This window comes from Pezoporus flaviventris, unplaced genomic scaffold (genome assembly GCF_033815535.1).
Source record: "Pezoporus flaviventris isolate CSIRO_AGI_PZ_B2104156 unplaced genomic scaffold, CSIRO_AGI_Pfla_v1 ptg000031l, whole genome shotgun sequence".
Taxonomy (NCBI): Eukaryota; Metazoa; Chordata; class Aves; order Psittaciformes; family Psittacidae; genus Pezoporus; species Pezoporus flaviventris.
In genome coordinates this window covers 4,409,970-4,436,170 of record NW_026892579.1, presented here as the reverse complement: position 1 = coordinate 4,436,170, position 26,201 = coordinate 4,409,970, and the positions used below count along the sequence as shown (strand labels likewise).

At 38.0% G+C, this 26,201-nt stretch overlaps 2 protein-coding genes across 7 annotated transcripts; one reads left to right on the top strand and one right to left on the bottom strand.

Moving 5' to 3' along the window:
- Positions 1 to 21: 21 nt before the first annotated feature.
- On the top strand, positions 22 to 20,358 carry KPNA5 (karyopherin subunit alpha 5). 6 transcript variants are annotated; one of them, XM_061460064.1, is made up of 14 exons: positions 22 to 38; positions 2,157 to 2,290; positions 4,605 to 4,706; positions 4,788 to 4,887; positions 5,676 to 5,770; positions 6,563 to 6,694; positions 7,386 to 7,474; positions 8,689 to 8,783; positions 10,160 to 10,229; positions 11,314 to 11,392; positions 12,919 to 13,044; positions 14,200 to 14,327; positions 15,957 to 16,135; positions 16,692 to 20,358. In XM_061460064.1, the coding sequence occupies exons 1-14, from the start codon at positions 35 to 37 to the stop codon at positions 16,877 to 16,879; spliced, it is 1,521 nt and encodes a 506-aa protein (XP_061316048.1). In that variant the 5' UTR covers positions 22 to 34; the 3' UTR covers positions 16,880 to 20,358. The 6 variants fall into 6 exon arrangements, with proteins under 6 accessions (XP_061316048.1, XP_061316047.1, XP_061316049.1 ...); XM_061460063.1 differs by having other exon boundaries at positions 8,689 to 8,788; positions 10,066 to 10,229; XM_061460065.1 differs by lacking the exon at positions 4,605 to 4,706 and having other exon boundaries at positions 8,689 to 8,788; positions 10,066 to 10,229.
- Positions 20,359 to 20,671: 313 nt separating this feature from the next.
- On the bottom strand, positions 20,672 to 25,420 carry FAM162B (family with sequence similarity 162 member B). The gene is made up of 4 exons (XM_061460077.1): positions 25,258 to 25,420; positions 24,769 to 24,880; positions 21,122 to 21,230; positions 20,672 to 20,906 (listed from the first exon to the last, which is right to left on the bottom strand). Exons 1-4 carry the CDS (start codon positions 25,370 to 25,372, stop codon positions 20,808 to 20,810), a joined length of 435 nt encoding a protein of 144 aa, XP_061316061.1. The 5' UTR covers positions 25,373 to 25,420; the 3' UTR covers positions 20,672 to 20,807.
- Positions 25,421 to 26,201: the final 781 nt, after the last annotated feature.

Below are 26,201 nucleotides of genomic sequence, written 5' to 3'. Positions count from 1 at the left end.
TGCTCGCTTGGAGCAGGCGGGCGTCTCTGCTTCCATGGGTAAGAGCCCTGAGAGCCGGTGGGAAGGGGTAGGGGGCTGTATTTCTTCCGAGGATGGGTGCGGTGCCTCTAGCTGTAAGCTCTTCAGCGCAGGCCGGTCTCTCGCAGGCAGCAGCGGGGCGTTGTCGAGCGCGGCAGCTCGGTCCCAGTCAGTGGGACAGTCGGTGGTGGGACGGGGTCTTCCCACTCTGTTCGCCGCTTTCTCAGATACAGAGCTGCCAAGCCACAGCTTTCCGGCCCTGCTGCTGGCGGGGTTTCACCCCCTCTTCGCAGGATGTGGATGAAGCTCTTCGCCAGTCGCTTTTCGTGGCTGGGGTGGGTGTCCGGCGAGGGGCTTGCGGTCTGACTTGGCTGGTGCCATGCAGGCAGTGCCTGGCCTCCCTCGGCGCTGCAAGTCTGGGAAGGGACGCTGGTACAGTGCAGCGCGGCATTTAGGGAACCTTGTGTAGGCAGGGAGGAAAGAAATGCTAGTAGGATAAGACTTATGTCTAGGCACAACAAGTGGACGAGATGCAGGATGTGGTGGGTGGAGGGATTTAGTGTTAAAACGAGCGTAATTTGCAGAGAAGTGTGGACTTTCTTGGATCTAGATGCAGAAGGCGTGAAGCTTTAATGCATCAGGGGCTGCTAGTCTTCTTGCCCTTGTGATGTCTATACCGAAATCCTTGTGGGGAGAATGAAGCTATAAAATCATCAGCTTTTCTTATTGAATACAGCTCTGAAGAAAGCTTCCTTCCGGTTGAGCTTTTATAACTCTTTATAGAGGTGGAGACCTAAACTGGGTGACTTTGAGTGCACACATACCTTGTTTGTTTCATTGCTTGGCCTCGCAGTTCTACTTCCACAGCTGAACTGGTAAGATGCGAGTGATTAAGGAAGTGATGATGTTCTGGGACTAGTTAAGCCAGTACTGTTATTGGGAAAATGATCTTAAATAGTACCTTAAAAGTTACATGACAACTAGGAGAAAATTGCTTTAGACGGTGGCACACTTATCTCCGTGGTCCAGAGATGGCAGTAGTTTACTAAGCTTCTTGTGAAGCAAACGTGTTTGGGTGAAACAGGCTGCTGAGTCCTCAGAGCGTCTTGTTGATATCAGAGTACATCTGTGGATTCCTTTTCTCTCGCAGCTTATGTTTATTGCTCAACAGTCCGTGGTACTGCTGATACATTAAAAAATGGAAGGAAAGAAAAAAAGGTCCCAGCATGGAAGTTTATAGAGATTTGTGTACATTTCAGGAGCTGTAGTTTAGATGCTTTCTTCTTGTGGAAGAATTCCAGACAAGAGTTCCTGTGGAGTTTTAAATCATATTTTTGACAGTTATTTCTCAGATGAAGGTTACAATCTTAGTTTAAAAGCTAGCACCATGCTATTAACAGCCTTTTTCAGTCAGTTTGATCTTTTCTGTGACAGAATCATATTTTATCACTTTTATCTTTTCCCAACTGATATGCCTGAAATGACAGCTTCTAATCCTCTAATCCATCAAAAGAGCTGTTAATTAGAATGAATCAATCATCCCATTAGTTTAAAATGGGAAAGAATATGCTTGTCTGGTGCTACTGGCCCTTAATTTGTTCTTCTGTACACAGTTTAGAAGGAAATTAAGCACAACTTTTAGGTCCTCTGTTATGTTTGCAAGATAAGCATAAAAAAAAAAAAAAGAAACAATGCAGTAGTATATTGAATGAAGCAGTAATTACTGCAGGTTTTCTTCTTTGATTTGTCCTTATCTTCTAATACATTTAAGGTCTCCTTTAGGAGAGGAGGAAGCAAATTACTTGTGACGATAAAAAATTAACATAATTTTGCTTTTAATTTCTCAGTTTGCTTATAAAACCCATAATTTCTTTTTGCAGGGGATTATGCCCTTTAATGGAAAATCTGATCTGTGAGATGAACTGAAGTTTAATCTGCAGTTTAGAAATGCCTGTCTAGGCAAAGCTTTTTCTCTTGATTTCTACCTTAAGAGGTTTTATTGATGAACTGGGTATTGCAGGCAGCTACAGGAATATATAGCTGCTGCTCTAGGTACTGTTATATTAAAAGAGATACCATGTTTGCCTTGCAAGGTTTTGGAGTAATTTTTACTTTTTTTTTTTTTTATTTTTTAATAGACAACATGGCGAGCCCAGGTAAAGATAATTTCAGAATGAAAAGCTACAAGAATAACGCACTTAATCCCCAAGAAATGCGAAGACGAAGAGAGGAGGAGGGAATCCAGCTTCGGAAACAGAAAAGGGAAGAGCAAGTGAGTATCTTGGTGAGCTGTTAAGTGCTTATGAAGCTGGATGCAGACACATGAAAGGATTTGAGCAGAATCCAGAGCACCAGATTGACTGTCTGTTTCCTGTGCAGTCTTGAGGAGCACCAGGCATCTCTCAGAAAAGTCAACAGGAGCACTTAAGTCACTAGGGCACACAGAGGAGAGAGCTGTGTCTTAAATTTAATCCTTAGTCTTGGTTTATACATGTAAGACTGGTCTGAAAGGATACTTTTTTTTTCCACTAAGAAGCAAAAACCTTACATTCTCTTCCAGAGTTTGGGCCAAAGTTGTATTGTTAGAAGGTTGAGAATTATTTTCATCTTTGAAGCCATAATTCAAATGCCCAGGAGCTTTTCCACGGTAATTTAGTAAGTTGGCTGGCAGTTAGTGATCTCTGGACATATATCCCTGGATATATATAATTTGCAGTTCTCCTTATTGAATTTTTAGTGATTGGAATACATGGGGCACTGTGTAATTCAGTGGTTAGTGTTAGTTCTTTTACCCCAAATGTTTAGTAGTTTCTTGCCAGGAAATTAAGGAATGTAGTTTGTTTTTCTCTTTGGTCTGAAGTGACTGAATTTGTCTCCCGCAACCTAGGGAGTGTCCCAGGCACTGATCTACACTCTTCTCTGAGGTGGGAATGCTTACCCTTCTCCTGGGAAAGTGGTGTTACTGCATGGAAAAGAACTTAAATTAGATAGGCCAGAGAGGTAAGAGTAAGAAGTCATATGATACTGGAACATTTACCTGTGAATGGGTAACTGCAATGGGTAACAGCTGAAGGTTTTGGTTGTAGTAAATGTTCCCTAGGTAAATTATGAAAATAATGGGTGTTTTGTCTCCCATGCTAAGTGTCGTAACAATGAGAATGGTGTTATGTTCTCCTTGATCTTATGTTGGACTGGTGCTTTTTGACTCTTCCTGAGCTGGGGACAGCATATTTATGCAGCGAGATGAGACTGTTTTTGCTCCAGAAGAAATTATAACTGGTAGATAGACCATTATCCTAAACAATAACAGTTTATACATGTTAGTTGAGAGCTGCTGTCTCGTTATTGAGTGCTAGAAAGAATGACTGGAATGCTAGAAAGAAGGGCTGGTCTTCCTGAAGAGGAATGTTTTTTCTTCTGCCTTTGTGGGCTTAAATGGAATTAAACCTTGGTTACGTCCAGGATTCTGCAGTTGTTTTGTTCCCAGGATTGTGATCAGTCCGAAAGTGTGTTGAAGAAGGGAGAGAATGCCTTGATTTGAAATACGGGTAGATGTAAACTGGAGTTGCTTCTGCAGTTTTGGGTATGTACAACAGTAGAAATCTAGGTGTCTGTAGACACCCACAGGACAAAACCTTCAGGATTTAGTAGGAGGTTTCTTTATTGTGCTTACAGTGAAATCTTGGTAATGGGACTGAGATTCTAACATTTATTTTTAAAGATATCAGTGTTAATATTCTTGGAATTGTTAATTACAGTAGTTGTAAATGTAGTACTGTAAAAATTCAGGTTTGGTGTATAGAAGAAAACAGGCTAGTGTGAATATTTTGCTTTTATGCCAGAAAATGAAGAGGCATTCATAAAGCATAGCTGATTAAATACTAAAGTGCAGGTATGTATTTTGAGCATAGGCAGTCCAAGCAGCCAATGGATTTTTGGCTGCATGCACTGTAATTTTTGGACATAGGGAACGTTTAATGTAACATAATTTAAAAATTCACCTTGAAGCTACACTGCTTTTTTCTCCAACTATATTAAAATACTGTTTTTGTTTTAATCTTTCTGCAATTGTACCTGAAATATAGGCACTGTTTAATTGCCATTCAGAGAAAGCACATAGATCTTAAACCTTCTATTGCAGGGAGGAATGCAGTGTGCTGAAATACAAATGTTGGCTCTGTGTTGATGATTTTAACTTATAAACTAAAAACAGAGAAAGTAAGTTGTAGGATACTGTCTCCTGCTTAAAAATAAATGCTAATTATGAGGGATAAAAGACTAAAAGCACAAATATCTGTATCTTTTTCTTACATGTGGAATAAATATATGGATCTTTGCTAATTAAAAAGAATCTCAATTTTTAAGTGTCTCTCGTTGTGCTGTTTATCAAGATACAGATATAGTAGTGTTTTTCTCTTTTATGCTCGTTAAACTTTCATGTAGAATTCCATTTGCATGGATGAGTGGGAAGGTGAGTAAATGAAATACTTTGACTAGTATTGGTGAAAGCATTTCTTCAGGTGTATGTCATTAAAACTTACCACAGAGTGGGTACTGATGACTCCCAAAATTTCTTCTTTGTTTAGTTGTTTAAACGCAGAAATGTTTCTCTACCGGGAAATGAAGAATCTATGGTAGAAAGTCCAATTCAGGATCCTGATGTCAGCTCCACTGTACCTATTCCAGAGGTAATACTTTAGAGTGTGTTTAGAATGTTGTCTGTTAATGTGCATAGTACTAGATGTAAGAAATCCTCCTTTCACTTTTAGGAAGAAGTTATTACAGTAGACATGGTGCAGATGATTTTCTCGGATGATCCTGATCAGCAACTCACAGCAACTCAGAAATTCAGAAAATTGCTATCTAAAGGTACATAAACATTCCCTGATTATTTTTGTTGTTGTTGTTGTGCCTTTTGTGTTACTTTAGTCATAGTCAGTTAACCTTTAGTTTTGTTTTACTTTAAAATAGAGCTTGCTGAAGCTTCTAGTTCTGTTTGTGGAGAAACTATGCCAAATCTGTTCCGACCTAATGGCTGAATACAGAAAGCTTCATTATTCTAATGTTAAGTCTTTCAGGCAAAGTAACAAAAGCAAGGATATTTTGATTGAAGCGTCCAGGACAGTAACTAACTACACATTAACATTACTTGCAGTACTTGTTGCAGTGATTCAATTCCTGATTCTCATTCTGTAATTGAGGGGAGAATTATATAGTGCCAGAGAACAGTTGCAACTTGTTTTTGTTGAGACTGTAAGACATGCAGTCTGAAATTAATGCTAGTATTTGTATAGCATGATGGGTAAAGGTATGTGTGGTCATTTAAAATAGTATCTAAACATAATTGCTCTTCCTCTGACCTGAGGTGCTGATTGAAGGAACAGTGTTTTGTAACGCGTTACTAGTGTGCCAATGGATAATAGTACATGTTAGTATTACTATACATAATAGGGTGTTTATGGAGATGATACAGCAGTCTTCTGAAGTCAAGAGTTTAGCACCTTCATTTGAGATTAAAATGATTGAATGATAAAAATGATGATAAAAACTGAGAATTATGTTTATGTTTTGTGTCATACTGAAAAAGTAACTAATTTCTGTTTTGTCTGGTTTGTTATTTTTTGTTGTTTTGTTTTTTGTTTGCTTTTATTCCTTAGAGCCTAATCCACCTATAGATGAAGTTATACAAAAACCAGGAGTAGTACAGAGATTTGTGAAATTTCTAGAGAGGAATGAGAATTACACTCTGCAAGTGAGTTTGGTTTGTACTCATTGGGGGTTTGGAACGGGATGTGTTTTTTTTTTTTTTTTAATAACCATGTTTTATTATTTTTAACCACTGAAGCTATAAATTTTTTTAGTTGTTTGAAATGTCAGCTATTGTCACTGAAACTGTGATTGAACTCGTGTCAATTTCAAAGTAGTCTTTAGGGTTATGTATTCACCTGCTCAAATACTTGGGTTTTGAAAGCAGAATGTGTTTGGGAGGGTTTCCACAGTGGTATGTTAAGATCATTGACACTGATGTGTAAGCAGAATCTGTTTTGTTTGTGTTGAGTCTATTGTAGTACTTTTCAGTGAAAATTTTAGAAAAGAAGGAAAAAAAAATACAGGGAACAGAAAGGCTTTACAAAACCCTTTTAGAAAACCCTTGAAGAATAGCTAATTAAAATACAAGTAACTAGTTCTGTCTACTTGTGGAACTTAGGCCCTGTGTACATTCATGCTAGAAGAATTAAATTTAATATAGAGTAAATAGAAGGGATTTGTACTAGTTCATAGAGATTTGTAATCTTCCTTACAGTTCGTGCTGCAAGCCAAAACCTAAAGTTAACTTCACTACTGATAGTTCTTATTAAGTAGAGATTTTGTCAATGCCAATTATTCTATTGTATAGAAAGTACAATAATAGTAATAATTGCATTTCAGTAGAAAGAGAAGAAAGCTGGAAGATTGACCTCTGCAACTCTTGCATCAAACTGTTTTTCATTAATTTAAGTTTTACTGCTCAGTGGTTTAACGTGGTCTTCTTTGTGCTAAACAGTTTGAAGCAGCTTGGGCTTTGACAAACATAGCCTCTGGAACTTTTCTACACACCAAAGTTGTGATTGAAACTGGAGCTGTTCCAATTTTTATTAAGTTGCTTGGTTCAGAACATGAAGATGTACAGGAGCAGGTAACTGTTTTATAACTACTTAAAATTAATTTATAAATTCAGGGGGATGTTCTTAGAGAGGCCTTGAGGCCCCATTTGCCTACTAGCCCATCCATCTGGCATCAAGAATTAAAAAACTTACCTTTGGTGTTTCTTTCAACCTGTGTTTTATCTCATGTTGTGAGTAATTTAAAGAAAACATTTAACTTCTCTTGTGTTTTGGTTTGGTTTTGGTGAGGAGGGGTTGTTATTATTGAGAGACTGTAATTTACTGGCTTTTATTCAGCATGCTTCAGAGTTTGTATGGTGGAAGCTTGTGGTGTGACTTTTTTTATTCCTTTTATGTTGTTTGCAACTTTTGAGTTTTATTCCATCTATTACACATAGTGACACATGTAACTATTGAAAAGAGTATGTACTTTTTATGTAAAAAAAAAAAAAACGAACAACAACAAAAAAAAAACCAGCAAAAAAACAAACAACCCATGTGAATCAACATATTTTCATAACAGAAGACTTGAACAGATGACTTCGGAATAGGTAATTGACTTTGTGCAAGTTCACAAAAAATGAAATATAAAAATCGGTAGTCTTCTGAAATGCTATATTTGGAATGATACCTTTTTCTTAAATTCTATAATATTTGCTGTAAAATATCTAGATATGATCTATATAAATCTGTTTAAATTCACTTGAGTGCTTGCTTTTTAAGGCAGTGTGGGCTCTTGGTAACATTGCTGGTGATAATGCAGAATGCAGAGACTTTGTTTTGAACTGTGGAATACTACCACCCCTCTTGGAGTAAGTATTGAAAATTAGTACTGTAATATGAAATTAATAATAAATTAGTATCAACATAGATAACTGTAAACTTCAATTTAAAATTTATTTAAAAGAATATAAACCTTTTGCTAAATTGAGAATGTTTCTCATTTATTATATTACTACGAATCTGATGATTTTGTATTACCTGAGCTTCATGCTTATCTTTAGTTAGGTAGTCCATGACTGCAAACTTTCCAATGTTTGCAAAAAGAGAGAAGTGTTATTTCACTGTTACAGCAATTTCTGTATTGTGCAGAACTCTGTGTTGGCAGAAATCTGGATATGTGGGGTGGGACAGATGATTTATTTCACATGTGCATTTGTGTGATTCTAACTGGCTGGGCAGTAGACTGGTTTCTCCACCTTTGTCCAGTAGCTCCAAGATCCAGTGTTGCTATTGTCCATTTGCTTGGTTGGGGTGACCTGACAGAGCAGCTGTTACATGAACTGTGTTCCACCAGAAAATTTCTCTCTGCTAGGAATATCATTCCAGCATTTACTATACACTTTCAATAGGAGGTAAATGTACTTTATCAGAGAAAATGCCTTAGAAATTTGTAAAATAGCTTAAAATAATAGAGGAGACCGTGATTACCGTCCTGGAGGATTTTGAGGATTAACAGCTTTAGATATTTTGGTATGTATCTCAAAGTGAACTTCATTTTTCAGGGGCTGAATCTTTTACATTCTGTTCAGCAACAATAGTAAAGGTTGGGGTGTTGGGTTTTTGTGGGTTTTTTTTTTGTTTGTATGCATTTGGTTTTGGTGGGTTTTGTTTGGGTTTTTTTTAAGATCTCTTAAGTTTTAATTTTTTATGAAACTATTTTTCTTATTATTAATGCACTCTCTGAATGAAAACATTGAAATTAATTCAGGGGAGGGTTCCATCTTCTAGTCCCTTCTGAAAACCCTCAGAAAAGATTAATTGAATGATTTTTCATATGAATAGTAATTTATATACATATACCTGATTTGGTAATGAGTTGTCCACACAAAATAATCTATTCAGATTCACTTGATTCTAAAAAAAAAAATGTTTTGCAGCATGCAAGCTATGAAGAGAAATAAATTGAAATTGGGACACAGTATTAGGATTTCTTTTCCAAATTTGAGGTACTGTTAGTAATAATAGACAAAAACACCTTTTCAATAAGAAATGATTATTTCTATTATTATTGTCTCTTTGACAGACTGTTAACAAATTCAAATCGTCTTACAACAACCAGAAATGCAGTCTGGGCTCTCTCAAATCTCTGTAGAGGAAAGAACCCACCTCCAGACTTCAGTAAGGTATAATAAAATAATTCATTTTTACAAATCAGAAAGCCGAAGACGACCTATGCTTGTAACATGTTGTAACACACTCTTTGAATCTGGAGACAGACTCAAGTTATCTTTTTAATGTAACACAGTGTTCTCCAAGTATGTGGTTATAAAGACAGGAAGACTTTAGAGGCTAGTAGGAGTATTAGCTTCTCATTTTCATTTTAATTAATTTCTCATAAGGTTAATGGCATTAAAAAGATTTAAAGAACTTAACACTGAATGTTCTGGTTGAAGAGACTGAACTTAAATGATTGTTAAAGAGAATTCGGAGAGAATTTGCATGTCTTGACACCTCTTGAAGTAGTAATTACTGTCATTGCTACATAATTCTTTGAGAGATACTAGCAAAAATGGTGAGTTTCTGATGTCAATTCATCAATCACCTCACAGTTGCTTTAAGTTGTATCTTTCAGTAGTGTTTTGTTCTGGTAGTAAAAAAAGAAAAAGGCAAGACTTTTTGCTGCTTAAATGCTTAAAGCATCAGTGGAAAAGGATGCCCTGTAGGCAGCTACTAATAAGAACAGCTCCTTTGCTTTTTGCCCTTTCCAGTAGCACCAGGACTGCTAAAGGAGGCTGAATTGCATAACTGATGTAAGGTAAAGAATTAAGCTCTAACAAAGAATATGAAATTCCCAAGCTATACAGATGAAACCTGTCATGTTCCAGATGGTGTTAAGATGCTCTAGTTCATTTGGCTCTTGTCTGTGTGGAACCTGTAGGAGATTAAGGCCAGAGACTACAGTTATAGTGAGAACCCAAGTCAGCTGTTGTTTCTTTGATTTAGTTCAGTGAATGCTAAGTTGTCTGTGAATGACTCTTCAGTTTCTTTGTGGTAAAGCAATTGTAAATTGGTTATTACAAATAACATCCAGCACTCCTACAAAACATTAATATCAAAAAATGTTATTACTTTGAAATTGTGTTCACTGAGCGAGTCAAAAAAGCATCAGTAATTCCTGATCATCTAGTTATCTGTAAAAGCAGATTTTTTTTTGATGAACAATTATATACCTAATGTAGTATATCTAAATAAGTAGGCTGTAAATCAGAATTTATCCAGTTTGCCTGTTTGAATTGGATATCTAGTTTAATTGGGAAGTGTTCCACTTAGGTCCTGATTCATTAATAAGCTCATGTGCTTTGGCAGGAAAGTTTTTCACCCTTATGCCTTTGCAGAATGTTCTCTGAAACTTGAAAAATACAAACCACTTAATTTTATGCAACATTTTTCTTTAATCTAGGTTGCTCCTTGCTTGAATGTTTTATCAAGACTGTTGTTTAGCAGTGACCCAGACGTTTTGGCAGATGCTTGCTGGGCCCTCTCTTACCTTTCAGATGGTCCCAATGATAAAATTCAAGCTGTTATTGATTCTGGAGTGTGTCGAAGACTGGTAGAGTTGCTTATGTAAGTCTTTACCAAATAAATGTCTTTACAGTACTGTTAGTATTAGATTCAGATTGCACTGTCTTTTCTCACCTTAAGTCTGAATTTTTATGTGGAGTGATGAATATGTATTTATCTGAAACCTTTTAAGTTGCTTGATAGGTTACTTGGCTCCTGGCTTTTTTTTCCTGAGATTGACAGTGAAAAAAGTTTTCTCCAATGTATTCATTTATATTGCTTAAAATTTAATGTAGGATTTCATTTACATAGAGGAATAGAAAGGTGAAGACTGAAGACGCAGTTTGAATTGTAAATTAATTTCTCATCTCATCTATTAACTTTTTAAATTTCACTGTTGTATTTTATTTTCTTACCTTTCTAGGAGATGTAGTTGCAATACAGACAGTTCTTGGCCTTGGGAAGTCCAGAAGCAGGCTTATGCCACTTTTAAACTGTTCCTGTGTATTTGGTTTATGGTTCATTATTTTCCTACAAAGGGAGACTAAATCCCTGTGTTCACATGAGGACTGCAGAATGTGTCAGGGATAGCAGTTCTCAGCACTGACAGCTCAGCACAGTTCCCTGTGGAAAGCTCGCTAGTATACCTGTCCGGATACAGTGAGGTTGCTTTCTGTAGAATTTTTAGAACAGGTTTCCCTTTCCCACACCTCAGATGGTTGAATATGGGCTTCATGTACTGGCTTACTGACTTAGAATAAAAATTACTGACTTGGAATAAAAGAGGGGGGTTCACTTAAAAAGGGGAGCTGCAAAATTTTAGTGTGGCCCTAGTAACACCCCTTCTGTTGCCTTGGCTATTGAATGGTGCAGGTTCCAGTTTTGTACTGAATAATACTTGAGCTGGGTGAAATGAATTTGCTGGACAGATAGATTGCTTTAAGTTGTGCTGTTCCATAGAGATGCCCTTTGCTTGGGCAATTCAGCTGTGGGCTTGCAGTTGGCAAATTTGGCTAAGCAGGGGGGTGAGAGAAGTAATACAGTGTTTTTTATAACTAAAAATTTAGCACCTGAAGTGAACCTTGTTCACTGAAAATGAAAGACTATAACACTTAGTAATACTAAGCAATTTAATATTTGTCTCCAGGCATAATGATTACAAAGTGGTATCCCCTGCATTAAGAGCAGTCGGAAATATTGTTACTGGGGATGATATCCAAACACAGGTAAGACTACTTGATTTAAGAAAAAATAATTGGCAGGACAGAATTTTGTAAAAATAGTGACACAATGTGTCCAGTACAGGTATCTGCATACATCAGTTAAAGGGGCTCTGTATAATTCTGTGTTGTTAATTTGACAGTATGGGCTGCTATTTTAAATGTTAAGTTACTGCAAGAATGAACATTGTTTTACAGTATTAAATGTAGAGGATTGCTTCATTCCCATATGGTAATTTAAGTGTTGCTTCTCCCTTCCCCCCTCCCCCCCTTTCTTTTTCCTAACCCTAAGTCTTCAAATGCTTACAAGTGAAAACTTTGACTTCAGCAGTTGTACTTATTTGTCCATAAATTGATGTGTGGTAGTTTTACTGATGCCATTTGTTCTAAAGATTTATATTTTAATTTTAGGCAATGGAATTGAGTTTGAAGAAATGCAGGAAATACTAAGTCAATTTGTGCTTTAAAGAAAATGGTGTCTAAAAGGCTAAGAGATGTAGTCTAAAGGGAAAATAAGGAAATCGGTTAATAACATTATTTGTTGTGAGCCTATAGGAGAGTGTTGTGGCTTAAGCCCAGCTGAAAACTAAGTACCATGAAGCTGTTTGTTCATGCCCTTTCATCCCCACTCCCCCAGGTGAAATGGGGACGAGAATTGGAAGAAGGTAAAACACATGGGTTGAGATAAGAACAGTTTAATAATTGAAATGAAGTAAAATGTAATAGTAATAGAAATAGTTACAGTAATAATAATAGGGAACAAGAAAGACAGGAGAAGTAAAAATTCAGAAAACACAATTGATGTGCAGTACAATTGCTCACTACGTGCTGACTGATACCCAGCCCAACCTGAGCAGCGAACAGCCCTTCCCAACCAGTTCCCCCCCATTTTATATACTGGGCATGACGTGCTGTGGTATTGAATACCCCTTTGGCTACTTTGGGTCTCTACTTCCTCCTGGCTTCTTGTGCCCCTCATCACTGCCAGAACATGAGAAACTAAAAAGTCCCTGATTTAGAATAAGCACTACTTGGCAACAACTTAAACATTGATGTGTTATCAGCGTTATTCTTAGACTAAAGCCAAAAGACAGCACTGCACCAGCTACTGGGAGGAAAATTAACTGTCCCAGCCAAAACCAGGACAGAGAGGATTTTGCTGAGGAATTTAACAGAAAACATCTGCTCTGCAAAAAGCCAAATTAATACATAACTATACAAATTAGATTTATACTCTCAGTTATTCATATTCTTAACCTTAGGGAGCCTTATTTAGACTTGCTGTTGTCAGTCTTCTGGTCTGAACTTACATGAGGGCAGATTCTTTCAAATTGCTGGATTGTCTGTTCATACACTACAGCATGAAACACTTCTATTTTGAAGGATGTTATCTGTGATACTTTGTATAATATAGATGAGTTGCAAATTATTCTTTAGAAAGTGTTTTTCTCACATATGTATATTGCATAAGCCTATGTGTGTATATATACGTGTATTCTACAACCTAATTTTAAATTCTCAATTTTTTTTAGGTGATTCTGAACTGCTCTGCATTACCCTGTCTCTTGCACTTACTTAGTAGTCCCAAGGAATCTATTCGAAAAGAAGCATGCTGGACTGTTTCTAATATTACTGCAGGAAACAGAGCTCAGATTCAGGTAAAGCCTGTATATTCATTATTTGGGTTTGTTTTCATTTTACTAGTCCACTTGGTTCTCCTTCATAAGTAGATACTACATCTCCTTCATTAGTAGATACTACATTGATTCTGCATTATTTATTTTATTAACTGTATTATTTTACCTAATGTAAATGTTTTCCTCTAAATTTTTCCTCTGAATTTCCTATAAATCTCCTCTAATTTTTTTTATAATTTGAGTAAAATGATTAAAGCATCATATTACTTTATGATACTTTAAAGTATCATGATACTTTTAAAGTATCATAGAATAATACTTTAAAAATAGCTGTCGTGATTTGTACTAGAGGAGCTGATTAATTTCTCTCAAAGGTATATGGTTGATGCTTGAAATGAAAGGATACTTATGTCTGCGATCAATAGTTGTTATTTTTCCCTGTGGGAAAATTCTCTTTAATTTTATTTTGCATTGTAATATGTATGTTAAAGTAATAAGTATTTTTTCTTTAAAAAAAGTTAAAACATTTTCCACAAAGTCCAGGGAAAAGTGGACAGTTCTACCAATTTGGTAATGTTGAACATGCTTGGATAAAAAACTTGCATGATGGTTGATTTGCATCCTTGTGGAAACTACTAAATCCTGACTGTTGCTCCAGGTGTCTAGAGCTACCTGAGAAAAAGTTTCTGGTCAATAAAAATGAGAATTCTGAATCAGAGTACATGCTTCAGTATGACTTTTTTTTTTTTTTTTCTTCTCCATACTTCACTCAGAGATGAAAATGTTACTACTACTTGATGTCTCCAATTGTAGATACAATGCTTCTGTGGATTCCACAAACCTGAATAAAATGGGCAAAGTGAAGTTTTGTTCTGAGGCTTGATCTCCAGTTCAGAAACTCAGCTTTAGTGCTGATGTCATAGAACTTTGTAAATGTGCCTGTTCAATAAGCAGTATTCTGTCCACCAGAGACAAAGAAATCAAAGATACTCAGATGGCTGCTGCAGTGCAATGTTGGAATAGTTCTGAATTTCAGTTTGATGTTTCTAGTTTGTGTGGTGATTTCTAAGAAAACATTGATACCAACAGACATTGTTGACTCTTGTAATGAAGTGTATTAGTGTTCTTTGTGTATACTAAATCTTCAATAATAAATATTACCATTTAATCACTTAGGCTGTTATAGATGCAAATATTTTTCCAATATTGATTGAAATTCTTCAAAAAGCTGAATTTCGCACTAGAAAAGAAGCAGCATGGGCCATAACTAATGCCACGTCAGGAGGAACCCATGAACAGATTAGGTAAGTTCTTACTATTGTCTCTGCCTGAGTATCTTCTCTAAGGCATTTTTATTTCTGGATTTGAATCTTCTCAAACAGCAACAAAATCCTAACCACAACTATAATTCCTTAAAATGGTCTGTACAGGGACTAAAAATGTAGAAATTAAAAAAAAAAAAAGTGAAATATATGCAGTAGACTTAATAATAAATTGACTGATACTACTTTGTTTCAGTAGTCTTACACATAAAGGTTTCACAGGGTTATCTTCCAGAGTTGAGAACATGCACAACTGGAACAGTTAATGAACAGTGTCAGTGTTGAAAAGTGAGAACTCTGTGAGAGTTGTTTAGAAAACTTTTGCAATGGGATTGTATCTTTGTAGAGAGACTTCAGGAATCTTAGTGGTTTCTTCATATATTTTAAACTTGCTTATCAGTACTATTTTAAAGCAGGCATCTAAACTTTTTCAAAATGGAATTTGATTAAAATTTTACTGTCAGTAGCTGTGTATGTGCTTCAGAGACTGGACTTCTTGAATTACTAATATAAAATACTTTCTAATTTCCCTGAATACTGTCAGAGTAGTGATCAGGTTTGAATCAGCAGTCAATAAACGGATTTATAAATGTCAGTGGAAGCCAGAACTGAAAGTGATATCGTAGCATATGGGAAATCTGTTGCTATAAATGCATGCTTATTTGTTTTAAATGTAAACAGTTCTGGGTTTTTTTTTTTAAACCATTAATGGTTATCAGAGGTGAGGAAAGTTTGCTGGTGGGTTGTTTGTTTTTTTTTTTGCTATTACTTTGTGCGTATAATGTAACATCTTAAAATTTAGCATATTTTAAACAAATTTTAATGTGTTTGTAACATGGTAAAAGTAAATTCTTGCTACAAAATACAGATATATTATCTGTGTCACAAAGTTTTAGTCTTTTTTTGTGTCCTCAAGGTACTACTGTCTAACTTCAGGATGATTTAAAACCACTAAATAAACTGCATTTAAGCAACCTTTTGATGCAGGTGAACATTACTGTCTTCATTTTTCTTACTAGAAACAAAGACACAGATTCTGAGTTCCAAAAGTTCATACACAATTTTGCGCAAAGTAGAAAAAGGAATAGAATACTCACAGTCCAAATATTCTTTTTTTTTTTAATACTTATATGTCCTCTTTATAACAGGCAGTGCTAGTATCTTAGTGAGCTGACAGTGTGGACTATACTAGCACAGAGCAGCGTCCAGTGTTCTTATCAAGTAAACACATAACAGACATATTTCTGCCACTACCAAATTTTGGATGTCTGAGAAAGAACTTCCTACCAAAATGAACTTTTTCTCTTACGTTCAGTTAGACCCATCTGAATATCATAAGTGAAAAGGAGTTGAAAAGACTCCAAATTCCACATCCAGTTAGGAATATGCACATTACATTTTCTCATTAGGATAAATTAGAATATTCATTAAAATTCAGACTAAGCTTATTTTTTGTGTGGTGTTACATGTTCTAGAATTTTTTTTGCTTCAGTCACTTTTTTAAAGCAAAATTAAGGACCAGTAATGATAGAATGGCATGTCAGTATATGTGTGCTGGATTATCAGTCCTCCTTTTTTCTCCCACACCTCTGTTTTTCTGCTGTTATAAAGGTATTTGGTAGCACTAGGTTGTACCAAGCCTCTGTGTGACCTCCTGACTGTGATGGATTCAAAAATAGTACAGGTGGCTTTAAATGGACTTGAAAATATTCTGCGCCTTGGAGAACAAGAGTCTAAGCAAAATGGAATGGGTGTTAATCCTTATTGTGCCCTTATAGAGGAAGCATATGGTAAGAAATTACTTTTTATAATCCATGTATCTGAACTTCATTATTTCAGGCTGTAAAAAACAAAACCATTATGAACTGTTTTGAAATTTGTAGGTAAGCTTAATATAAGAATTACTTCGAGGGTGATATGATTTAGCGTAAGGTGTCCCTGCCCATGGCAGGGGGGTTGGAACTAGATGATCTTAAGGTCCTTTCCAACCCTAATTATTCTATATGGGGACATTAAAGTATCATAAGTAATCTAACTTGGTGGGAAAGTGGTTAAATGCAGAAAACCTGTGAATGTTTATCTGTGGTCATTTTATGAAATGTACCTCAGGAGACATGGTAGGCATGGCGTATTTCTTTGTAGGTATTGGAACTGCTGCCTTCTCCTCCTCCTTAGTTTACCTGATATTCTTTTAGCGTAGTTTTAAAATTAGCTTGGACAGCAGAAATAGAAGACTAGAAATACATGGGTTCAGAAGTGAATTCAATACTATTGAATTAATTTAACTTTGAATTCATCATTCATTTTAAGCAACTAGATTTTGAAAATGTTTTGTTTTAAATTCAGGACTTGATAAAATTGAATTTCTCCAGAGGCATGAAAACCAAGAGATCTACCAAAAGGCTTTTGAACTCATAGAACATTACTTTGGTGTTGAAGAAGAGGACTCCAGTATTGCACCTCAGGTGGATGAAAGTCAGCAGCAGTTTCTGTTTCAACAGCAGGAGGCTCCGATGGAGGGGTTTCAGCTGTAAACTACTGAAGGCAAGCATAAAATGTAAATACTTGTAGGGTTTTGGGTTGGGTGTTTGGTTTTGGGTTTTTTTTCTTCCTCAGAGGTCTTTTCTTTATGGCCAAAGTTAGAGGAAAAGTTGAGTATGTTTTGCAGAAATAGATGAAGAAAGAGCTCATGCACTTTTATATATTGTGTTAGATACAACTGTTCTTTGTTTTGTATTTGTGTTTTTCATTATCTCTTAATGTACAGAAAACAACTGTGAGTAATAATGTCTAAAAGAATTAAATGTGATTTAACAAGAACTGTTAAGCTAAGACTTTGTAGAATTTTAGGTAGTGGTTCTGAAATTTTCATGTAGTCTCAAACTGCATATCAGCAATACAGTTACTGATGGTTGCATTTTTAGCAGTAGGCTTGACTTGCCCAGTCTCTATCAAATCTACCTCTTGTACTGAAGCAAAAACATTGCTTCAGAACTAAGGCATGAATTAAAGATGAGCTTGCAAGAAGCTGAATTGGAATGTGAAAAATATTTATTTAAATTGTGGAACTTTTATGCATTACTTACTTTACCACACACTGTTGGAATTTATTTATAAAAAGTATTTAAAGACATAATAGATATACATATATAATGCTAATTACCTAATATAATATTGAGTATATGAAAAAACTTTTTCTGAATTATGTGGAATGAGAACTATTTCAGAAGTTTTCCAATTGGAATCAGCAGAGAGCTTGCTGGTCATTTGGTGTTGACTCTGTAATTAAAGCTGCTAAATGGCATTAAAAGTCAGCCACAAGTACAGTACTTTGCAGTGGAAGCAGTTGCTGTAGTTACCACAAGAATGCCGCGATTATGAGTGACAAGAGATGCTGATTTGCACAAATCACCAAGCAGATGGCTTACAGCTGTCTCCTGTCAAAGTGTGGTAGCACCACTTAGTTCAAGAAACATTGCAATGTTTGCCTTTCTAGTACAGTAGGTTCTTGAAAGTTTAGACAGTAGGTGTTGTCTTTTTGACCAAATACACTACCATCATTTGAATTGCTCTTTAAGTTGACTAATTTGGTTTTCTTTTGGTAAGACAATAGAAATACTGCAGTGAAGAATGAATAGTGAATTACTGTTTTTCAGTTGAAGGAAAAGTTTGTTGTACTGTAAATAGCATTAAGTATGTGGACACCAAAACTAACTAGAAGTTAATGTCATCTAAATATTTAGGCTCTATAATATACAGTATTTGCTGTTAAACACTAAAAGAAATAGAATTCTGGTATTTACCTTAACAATTTTGAATAACAGAAAAATGTGTGCTCTGCTTTGACTTGCATATAAGTAGTATTTCTGGTGTATTAGTAGTATATCTTATTTGGAGAAATCAGTACTTTGGGTTAACTGAAGTATGATTATTTTTATTACCTGTATTAATATCAAACGCCTGGGTTAAGTGAAATCCTTGACATACAACAGCATTTCATGCTTCATGAAAAGCTGCAGTTTCAACTTAAATTACTTACCCCATGGCACTGTGCTTATCACTAAACGATGTTATAATGCACTGAAAAATACAGGTTAAAGGCGGCATCATTTGCAGTACCATTTTATAGTTATAATTTTTTTTACCATGCAAGTTAAGATTCTAAGATGTTTCATTTTGATGTTACAGCAATATATACTATATTGTAATTGAATGTGCGACTTAAAGTGGATTTTCTAAGATTAATGGTCAGTTTTGACTAAGATATAACTGGGAGGGAAGAAACCTCTTCAGTGTTTTTAGTGAAAGATTAGAAGTGTATATAGAAGTGCTGTTACTTTATGAACTCTGAATAATGAGATATTTTAGCAAATGACACTTTAAACCTAGATTTGTACAGCATACAACAGTTTTGAATAGTGTGATAATCTTGAGTACAGCTGCCAAATTTTCATATAATGCTAGATGATTGTATTTATGCCCTTTTTACTCTCATAGTTTTAGGTTTTCATATACTGAGCTTCCTTCTTTCCTGTGTGCCCCCCCCCCCCCCCATCTGTTCAAAGTACAGGGTAACAATAATGGAAATCTACCAGGATGACTAGTAAATGCTGAATTTCAATGTTCTTCTAATGTAAGAAAAATATTCAGGTAACAGGGTATTTTGTTGTTTCTAACAACCTTGTTTTGATAACATAACCAGCTGTGCCTGCTTTTTATTTGAAGAACCCTGTAAAAACTGCATTTATAAGCCTCTCTAATTTAAACCAAATCTGAGCTATAAAAATCTTTACATAAAGACTTGAAAATGAAGAAAAGAGGGGACATTTAAAGTATTACATTTGTTTTGAAAGAATGTCTTCAGTTGCGTGGATATATTATTCTATATGTGTGAACAGTTAGTGGCTGCACTTTACGCATTTAGATAAACTGTATTTCATGCCTCTGATACATTTAAGTGTAATGGTTTAAAAGGGAACTAAAAATGATGAATTTGGCTAATAGAAATCATTATTTAAGCTCAACATGATTTACCCTAAAATTGTTAATGAAAGCTCTTTAAAGGTTAAATGTACAGGATGGCCTCTCCTGTATTATCACTGGGGTTACATCCCACTTTGTTAAAAAGCACATACATAAACAATGAAAAAAACAGAGATAATGACTTAAGGCCAACTCTGGTGTAGTCATTTGCAGGCAGGGGTGTGAATAGGATGGTGAAACCAGGGTACAGAAAAAAAAACCCACAACTGTGAGAGGAAAATCTTTTAAGTTTGGCTCTAGATACGGACTCTGAAGTGCCCCATCAGTTGCAAAGTCTTTAAAAATACAGGGGTTTGGGGTTTTGGCTTTAATTAAAAGGGTACCATTTGTTCTGCTTAAATGTGAATATTAACTAGCTAATCTATGCAACTAGGCAGAGCATGAGATTATTTTTTTTAGTTCCCTACTCTTGACACACTGAATCATACCTAATTTTTTCATTGTTGCACTTTTGTCTGAGGACTGGTTCATACAGCTTTTTAATTTCCTAGTATTTGCTTTAAACACTGTTGCTAGCAACAATCAGAAAATAGTAATAATGTTGACACAGAAATAAGCTAGCTGTAGAACACATTTTCAACTGGAAAATATTTATTGTTGGGTCTGTCTTTTTAAAAATAGAAAAGATGCACTATTGCCTATCCTCTACAGGTAATGCTCGGTTTAAATTTCCTAAATTGTACAACTGAGGATTTTTGTAATAGATCTGCCAATTGATACCTGAAGTTTAACTGTGACCTCAGGAGTTCACTGAAATCTGGAATGAGAAATTTCATTTAGTTACGGCACAATATGTTCATGTAATGTGTGGGAACTAAATTTGCCTATATGAACTTCAGATAGTAATAATGCATCTTTAAATCCAGGCCAAAGGCCCATTACTGTAACAGAACACATGAATAGTATGCAATATTATGGAATGTTAAATCTCCAAATACCGTACAGAAACCAATAAAACCTATTTTACAGATGTTTGTTGTATTTATTTAGTGGTTGAATAAGTGTGGCTGCTTAAACTAGAAAATGCATCTGCCTTTTTGAATACCGCACTGAGGCAAATGAATTCGAAGTGGCTGATTTGTGCATTTTAAAACTGCACTATCACTAGACAAAGTTTTTGGGGTTTAAATATGTTTTGCAAATATTTAACCAAACATACCTGTCATTCTTAAGAAACTACCTCTTCTCCTTTAAAAGCAAATTTCAATCATATGCAAAACACTTTAAGATTAATTATATGCAACAAGGACATTGAGCGTCTCTAAGAGACCCTCCAGTTCTTTTTGTGATCTTGTAAGTACTTTTATTGGCTCCTGGATGTACAGTGCTACAACTGTCTGGTTACTGGGGATATTCGCTTATCACTCTCAGCAACCATTAATTTTGCTCCCACAAGGACATTCAGCATTGTGTGTGAAGTTACTTGGTCTTTGCCTCCGCTGCTAGCGCAGCCTCCTTCCGCCACTTGGCCTTCTTTGCCAAGTTCCAGCTTGTTAAGGACTCATGACGTGCAGCAGCCTGCAGAAGTAGAACATCCACTTCAGAGTAGCGCAGTAGGAATAATGGTGCACCCTAGGGACCCCTCTCAAGAACAGCCAGCAGCTACTTACATGTTAGGGGCAGTGGAATCGTGAGTTAGCTACAATGAGGACAGGTGTAAGCTGTTGCTGTTTATTTAGGTTGTCTGCTTTCCACAGAACTCCATCATGGTAATTAGCTAGTGCTGTACTCACCTTCTTAGCTGAGGCAATCACTGCAAAACAGGCAACGATGGAGAGTCCAATCATGATGTAACAAGCTTTAACTCGAGCTTTGTTTCTTGCCTTATCTAACATCTCTGGCCTGCAATTAAAATTACTGAATCATTACAAAACTGAAGTATCTCTTCTTCAAAGCATTGCAGACTTAACAACACAATGGAAAAGTAACAGTTTCTAAAAGATGCATCTCCAGCTTGCTGTGACGGGGTTATGGACCACCCAACGACTTGGCATTTTCTGACCCTAACCCATTTCCAGTGGAAAATCAACATCTAATGGATTTGAAATTCTTTCTTTCTTAAGCTGGGGAGAAAAAAAAAAAAACAACCCAAAACAGAACTCCTGCAATAAATATTTGTATTCAAATATTTGGGATAAATTTACCACAAATCATTCCTTTAGCTCTGTTTAAACATAGTGGAAGTAAAATGGGGTTTATCTGTTTTAAACAGCTGGAGACATATATATGGTGTCAATCAGATGTGGTAAAAGCAAGTTCCTTTTATTCAAAATTAACTTTAGTAATTAATGTCACATCTGTTTAGATAGTGTCCCATATAATACTGGTTAGGAACTTCACGTATGTGCGTAGGTGATTAAAACAGAGCTTGATCTGCTACAAATGAAGAGTTTTTAGTTCTTTAGAAAAACAGCCGCTTTATGCAAAGTGGGCAGCTGGTGTCAGCCTCCTCTCTGTTACAGGATCACGTAACCAAACAAGAACAATCTACATGATTACTTTTGCTGTCATCTAAGGTAAAAGTAATGAAAACTCCTGACCTGCATCTGGCACGAGTTGCTGCAAAAGTACAACCCAGTGAGCCACCCTAGGACAGGCTCCCCTTTCTACCCTCCATCATTCCAGGCAGGCTGCATGCTGCTGTGAACTGGTGGTACAGGAAATGCCCACATCACTAAAATGGTCTCAAAACTTTCAGCAAGTCTTCAAACATTGTACTTGGGAGTACAGTTTTTTAGATGTTCATTCCTCTCCTACAGGGAGACCTAGTACCTAAAAGGGGGCCTACGGTAAATCTGGGGAGGAACTTTTTACAAGGTCATGTAGTAACAGAACAAGGGGGAATGGCTTTAAACTGACAGATATTAGGAAGAAATTCTTTATTGTGACGGTGCTGAGGCATTGGCACAGGTTGCCCAAAGTAGTTGTGGATGCCCCATCCCTAGTACTGTTCAAGGCCAGGCTGAACACAGCTATGAGCAACCTGGTCCAGGGGAAGGTGTCCCTGCCCATGGCGGGGGGACACACACTAGATGGATTTCTAATGTCCCTTCCAAGCCCAACCATTCTATGATTCTAATACTTGCTGTGCACTTACTTTCCTTTCGTAAGTCACATGAGAATGGTTTATATATAAATACAAAGGGTCATAAGATAAAGAATATACATAATATATAGATAGGCAAAAGGATATATAGACATAATTGATTTCATATTGTGAGCAAGATCTTGTAATAATCTCTTTCCCCAAAAATACCTTTAGCTTTACTTCAAAGAGGATGGGCGGTGGGATGGGGCAGAGCTGAGGTTTCTGCAGTAGAAGTTCTGCACACAGATTTGTACCAAGGCTGAAGGCTGCCATGCTGCTCTCCAAGGCTTAATGCCACAGAAGAGGGCAAGCCTGACGAGCAGCTGGGCCACACTACCCCCTTCTCTGCCAACACACACAACGCAAGCATGTGTTGCACCTCCTGTGTTTCTTCCAGGTGACTGACAAGGCCTGGAGTAACTGCTTTTGTTTTCTGCAATGGTAAAAATCATCTTTAAAGCAAACTGCACATCAGACCAGCACATAAAATCATTAATCCACTAATCCATTTGTAGTAACAAAAGCAAAACCATAAATGTTATTAGGGTGGCTTATTAACCTAATTATATTTCACAACACAGTAATTGAAACTCTTCTGAAGCAGATTTTCACTTTCTCCCTGCTTTCTGCCTCTGCTTTAAGTAACACAGACCTGATTATGTTCTTTCCTAATTGCACATTAGGGCTTCTGCTACTTAATCCTTAATGAAGACTCTGGGTAAACCCAGCTGCAGTCAGTAACAGCTTTTTCTTAAAAACAGATCAAAACACCTCACAAAACCAAACGAGAACCACCTTGAATAGCAGACTTGACCCTTAGTACAGCAGCTATATTGTGTTTGCAGGTAAGAACAGTTTGCAGTTATGTCTTTTTTAATTGTTAAAGCAGCAACACAGTTCAGCTTTAATGTCTCACAACTTCTAGTAAGTCACTAGTTATGATCTTACAGCTCCAAAAAAGACTTTGCTCACCCAGAAAGCACAAAGTGGTGACACTCACTTTGTTCAGCCAGCTACCGCACAGAAATTTGTGTATGTGTGTATGGACTGGCAAATGTATGTCTCATTATAAACACCTCCCGAAGACCTGAACAGCTTTACGAGATTCTGAGACCTGTCTGAACCTTTCTCTAGGGGACAGTGGTGAAACTAACACAGTGCAAGAAAGGCTGGACCATTTGGAAAGCCACTGTCTAGCCCAGCAACCACCAGTAAAACCATCAGGAGAAGGCAGAGGGGGTACCTTGCTGCCTGACGCAGATCTGCATGCTGCTTATAGAATCATAGAATGGTTTGGGTTGGAAAGGACCTTAAAATCACCTAGTTCCAACCTCCCTGCCATGGGCAGGGATGCCTCAACCTAGACCATGTTGCACAAGGCCCTGCCCTACCTGGCCTTGAGCACTTCCAGGGATGGAGCATTTACCACTTCTTTGGGCAACCCATTCCAGTGCCTCACCACCCTCACAGTAAAGAACTTCTTCCTTATATCTAACCTAAACCTCCTCTGCTTAACTTTAATCCCATTCCCCCTTGTCCTATTGCTGCAGTCCCTGATGAAGAGAACACACCACCCAAGACAGGGACCACGGTCATCCTGTGATGATAAATGTTGCGCCCTGTAGAGAGACCTCCAAGATGTTTTCCAACATCTTAAGAAAAAGGCAGCAGTTGGCATTGAAGTGGGTTTGTGTGTTCGGTGACTGACTCTCCTCGGGGATGCTAACTTCCAGTGAATCAGAGAGCCACACAATCAATGCGATTTGGGTCTGAAGGGACCTTCAAAGATCATCTAGTCCAGCAGGTCAGCAAGAACGGGAGGCTAAGGCCAATTAAGTACTTGGCTTTCCTTGGTGGGGTATGTTTCTCTCATACCTCCCTTCCCTATTTTTCCTCAAATTCTATAATAAATTATAATTTATTGGATGTAAATTATACAGTGACAGTCATCTCCCTTAGACTGGGAGCTATATCAGTTTACCAATAACATCCTTCTCCAACTGCGTGTTAGGAATAAGCAAAACAAACAAGCCAGTACGTAAGTGTAACCAAGGCTATCTACTGAGATGGATCCAGCTTTTAACCCCAGGCTCTGGGGACTCCAGTAAGGAACATTTTTTCATCTTAACCTCTAACCAGGACAGGAAACTCTTCTGCCCTCTCATTTGTTTCCAAGTTTTCAGTGTTGAAAATCTGACTGGTTCAAGCTCTGTGGAAACGCTCGGTATGAGGATCACGCCACCACTTTCCCTTCAACTCCATGTTCCCCTTGGACAAAGGCAGCGCACTTACGGGATCCTCTGAGGAATATCTTCTTCTGTCTTGAAACGCCCAGTCCAGACGAGGATTTTTTTGTCAAACTTCGAAGGCTTGTAACTTGCAACCACCCTGTGAGCTTGCTCGGCTTCAAGAATGAGAAAAAAAAGCACTCCGTCACGCTTTGCACTAGGACTGAATGATGGGTGGTAGGAAGGGTGGAAGCGAAAACCCTGCCCGTACCGCTCTCTGCAAGAGGAGCTCACGGAGTAAACTTCGAGGTGTCCGCCCCGCAGATATCACCACGCTGTCCCTCGAATAGCCCCTCACGCAGTGGCAGCAACTCCCCGCGGCCCGCTGGTACCCAAGCTCGCAGGGAAAGCCGCGACCACCCGAGCCGGGGCAGCCCCGGCCCCAGCCCCGCTCCCGCCCGGTCCCCACCAACCCTCCCCGACAGCCCCGAGCCGCTGCCGGCGCCGCGGAGCCGTGTCCGTGTGCCCGTCCCTCTCCCGCCGCCGTCCCTACCGCGGGTGGTGCCCGGCATCCGGGCGGGCTCCCCGGCGGCGGCTCCCCGCGGCGCGGGCAGGCGGAGCGGCGAGGCGGACAGGAGCCGCCCTGGGTGGAGGCGCGCCGGCAGCATGGCGAGGAGCAGCGGGACCCTCCGATGCGGTGGGACTAGTCCCGCTCCTGGTCTCGGTCCTGGCCCCTATCCTGGTCCTGGTCCTGGTCCTGGTCCCGCCCCTCGGACCCCTCCAGCCACGCCCGGAGGCTAGGCGGGACGAGGCGGAGCAGCCGCCGGCAAGGAGGGGTCTAGCCCTCCTTAGAGGCCATCGTGCTCACCTAAGGCACTGCTGGGCTGCAGCTTTGGCATTGGCACCTCAGCGGTCCAGGCAAAGCTCGGTTAAAGGAACCACCGAGGTGCTTCAGAGTCATGATTTAGACTCAGGCAGGCTCTATGCAACCAACACAGACCTGCCCATATCAATGCTTCTGTTGTTTTAACACTGATTCTCATCGCATGTTTTTCTGTTTATTTCAATTACATGCAGTTCTGTTTACTTAAGTTCAACAGAGACAAGTGTAAGGTCTTACACCTGGGAAAACACGATCCAAGAGTGCAGCGCAGACTGGGATCTGCCTGGCTGTGGAGCAGTTCTGTGTAGAGGGACCTGTGGATCCTGGTGGACGATAAGCTCAGTATGAGTGAAGTGTCCAGCTACGGCAAAGAAAGCCAACAGGATGCTGGGTTACGACAGTAAGGGTATCACCAGCCGAGATAAAGATGTCATTGTCTCACTCTACTCAGCATTTGTCAGCCCATGCCTGAAATCCTGTGTTCAGTTTTTGTTCCCGCTATACAAAAAAAAAAGAAGTGGACAGGCTGGAGAGGGTCCAGAAAAGTGTCACAAAGATGATCAGAGGACTGGGAAACTTGCAATGTGAGGAAAAGCTGAGAGAACTGTTTCTGT

Excerpts from the sequence above, each read along its gene's own strand:
- KPNA5 (XM_061460063.1), top strand. Across the intron at positions 4,888-5,675 it reads CAGAAAATTGCTATCTAAAG|AGCCTAATCCACCTATAGAT; the intron begins GTACATAAACAT and ends TTTATTCCTTAG. Across the intron at positions 8,789-10,065 it reads CACCTCCAGACTTCAGTAAG|GTTGCTCCTTGCTTGAATGT; the intron begins GTATAATAAAAT and ends TCTTTAATCTAG.
- FAM162B (XM_061460077.1), bottom strand. The coding sequence starts at position 25,372 with ATGCTGCCGGCGCGCCTCCACCCAGGGCGGCTCCTGTCCGCCTCGCCG. Across the intron at positions 21,231-24,768 it reads GATATTCCTCAGAGGATCCC|GCCAGAGATGTTAGATAAGG; the intron begins GTAAGTGCGCTG and ends TTTTAATTGCAG. Across the intron at positions 20,907-21,121 it reads TGATTGCCTCAGCTAAGAAG|GCTGCTGCACGTCATGAGTC; the intron begins GTGAGTACAGCA and ends CTACTTCTGCAG.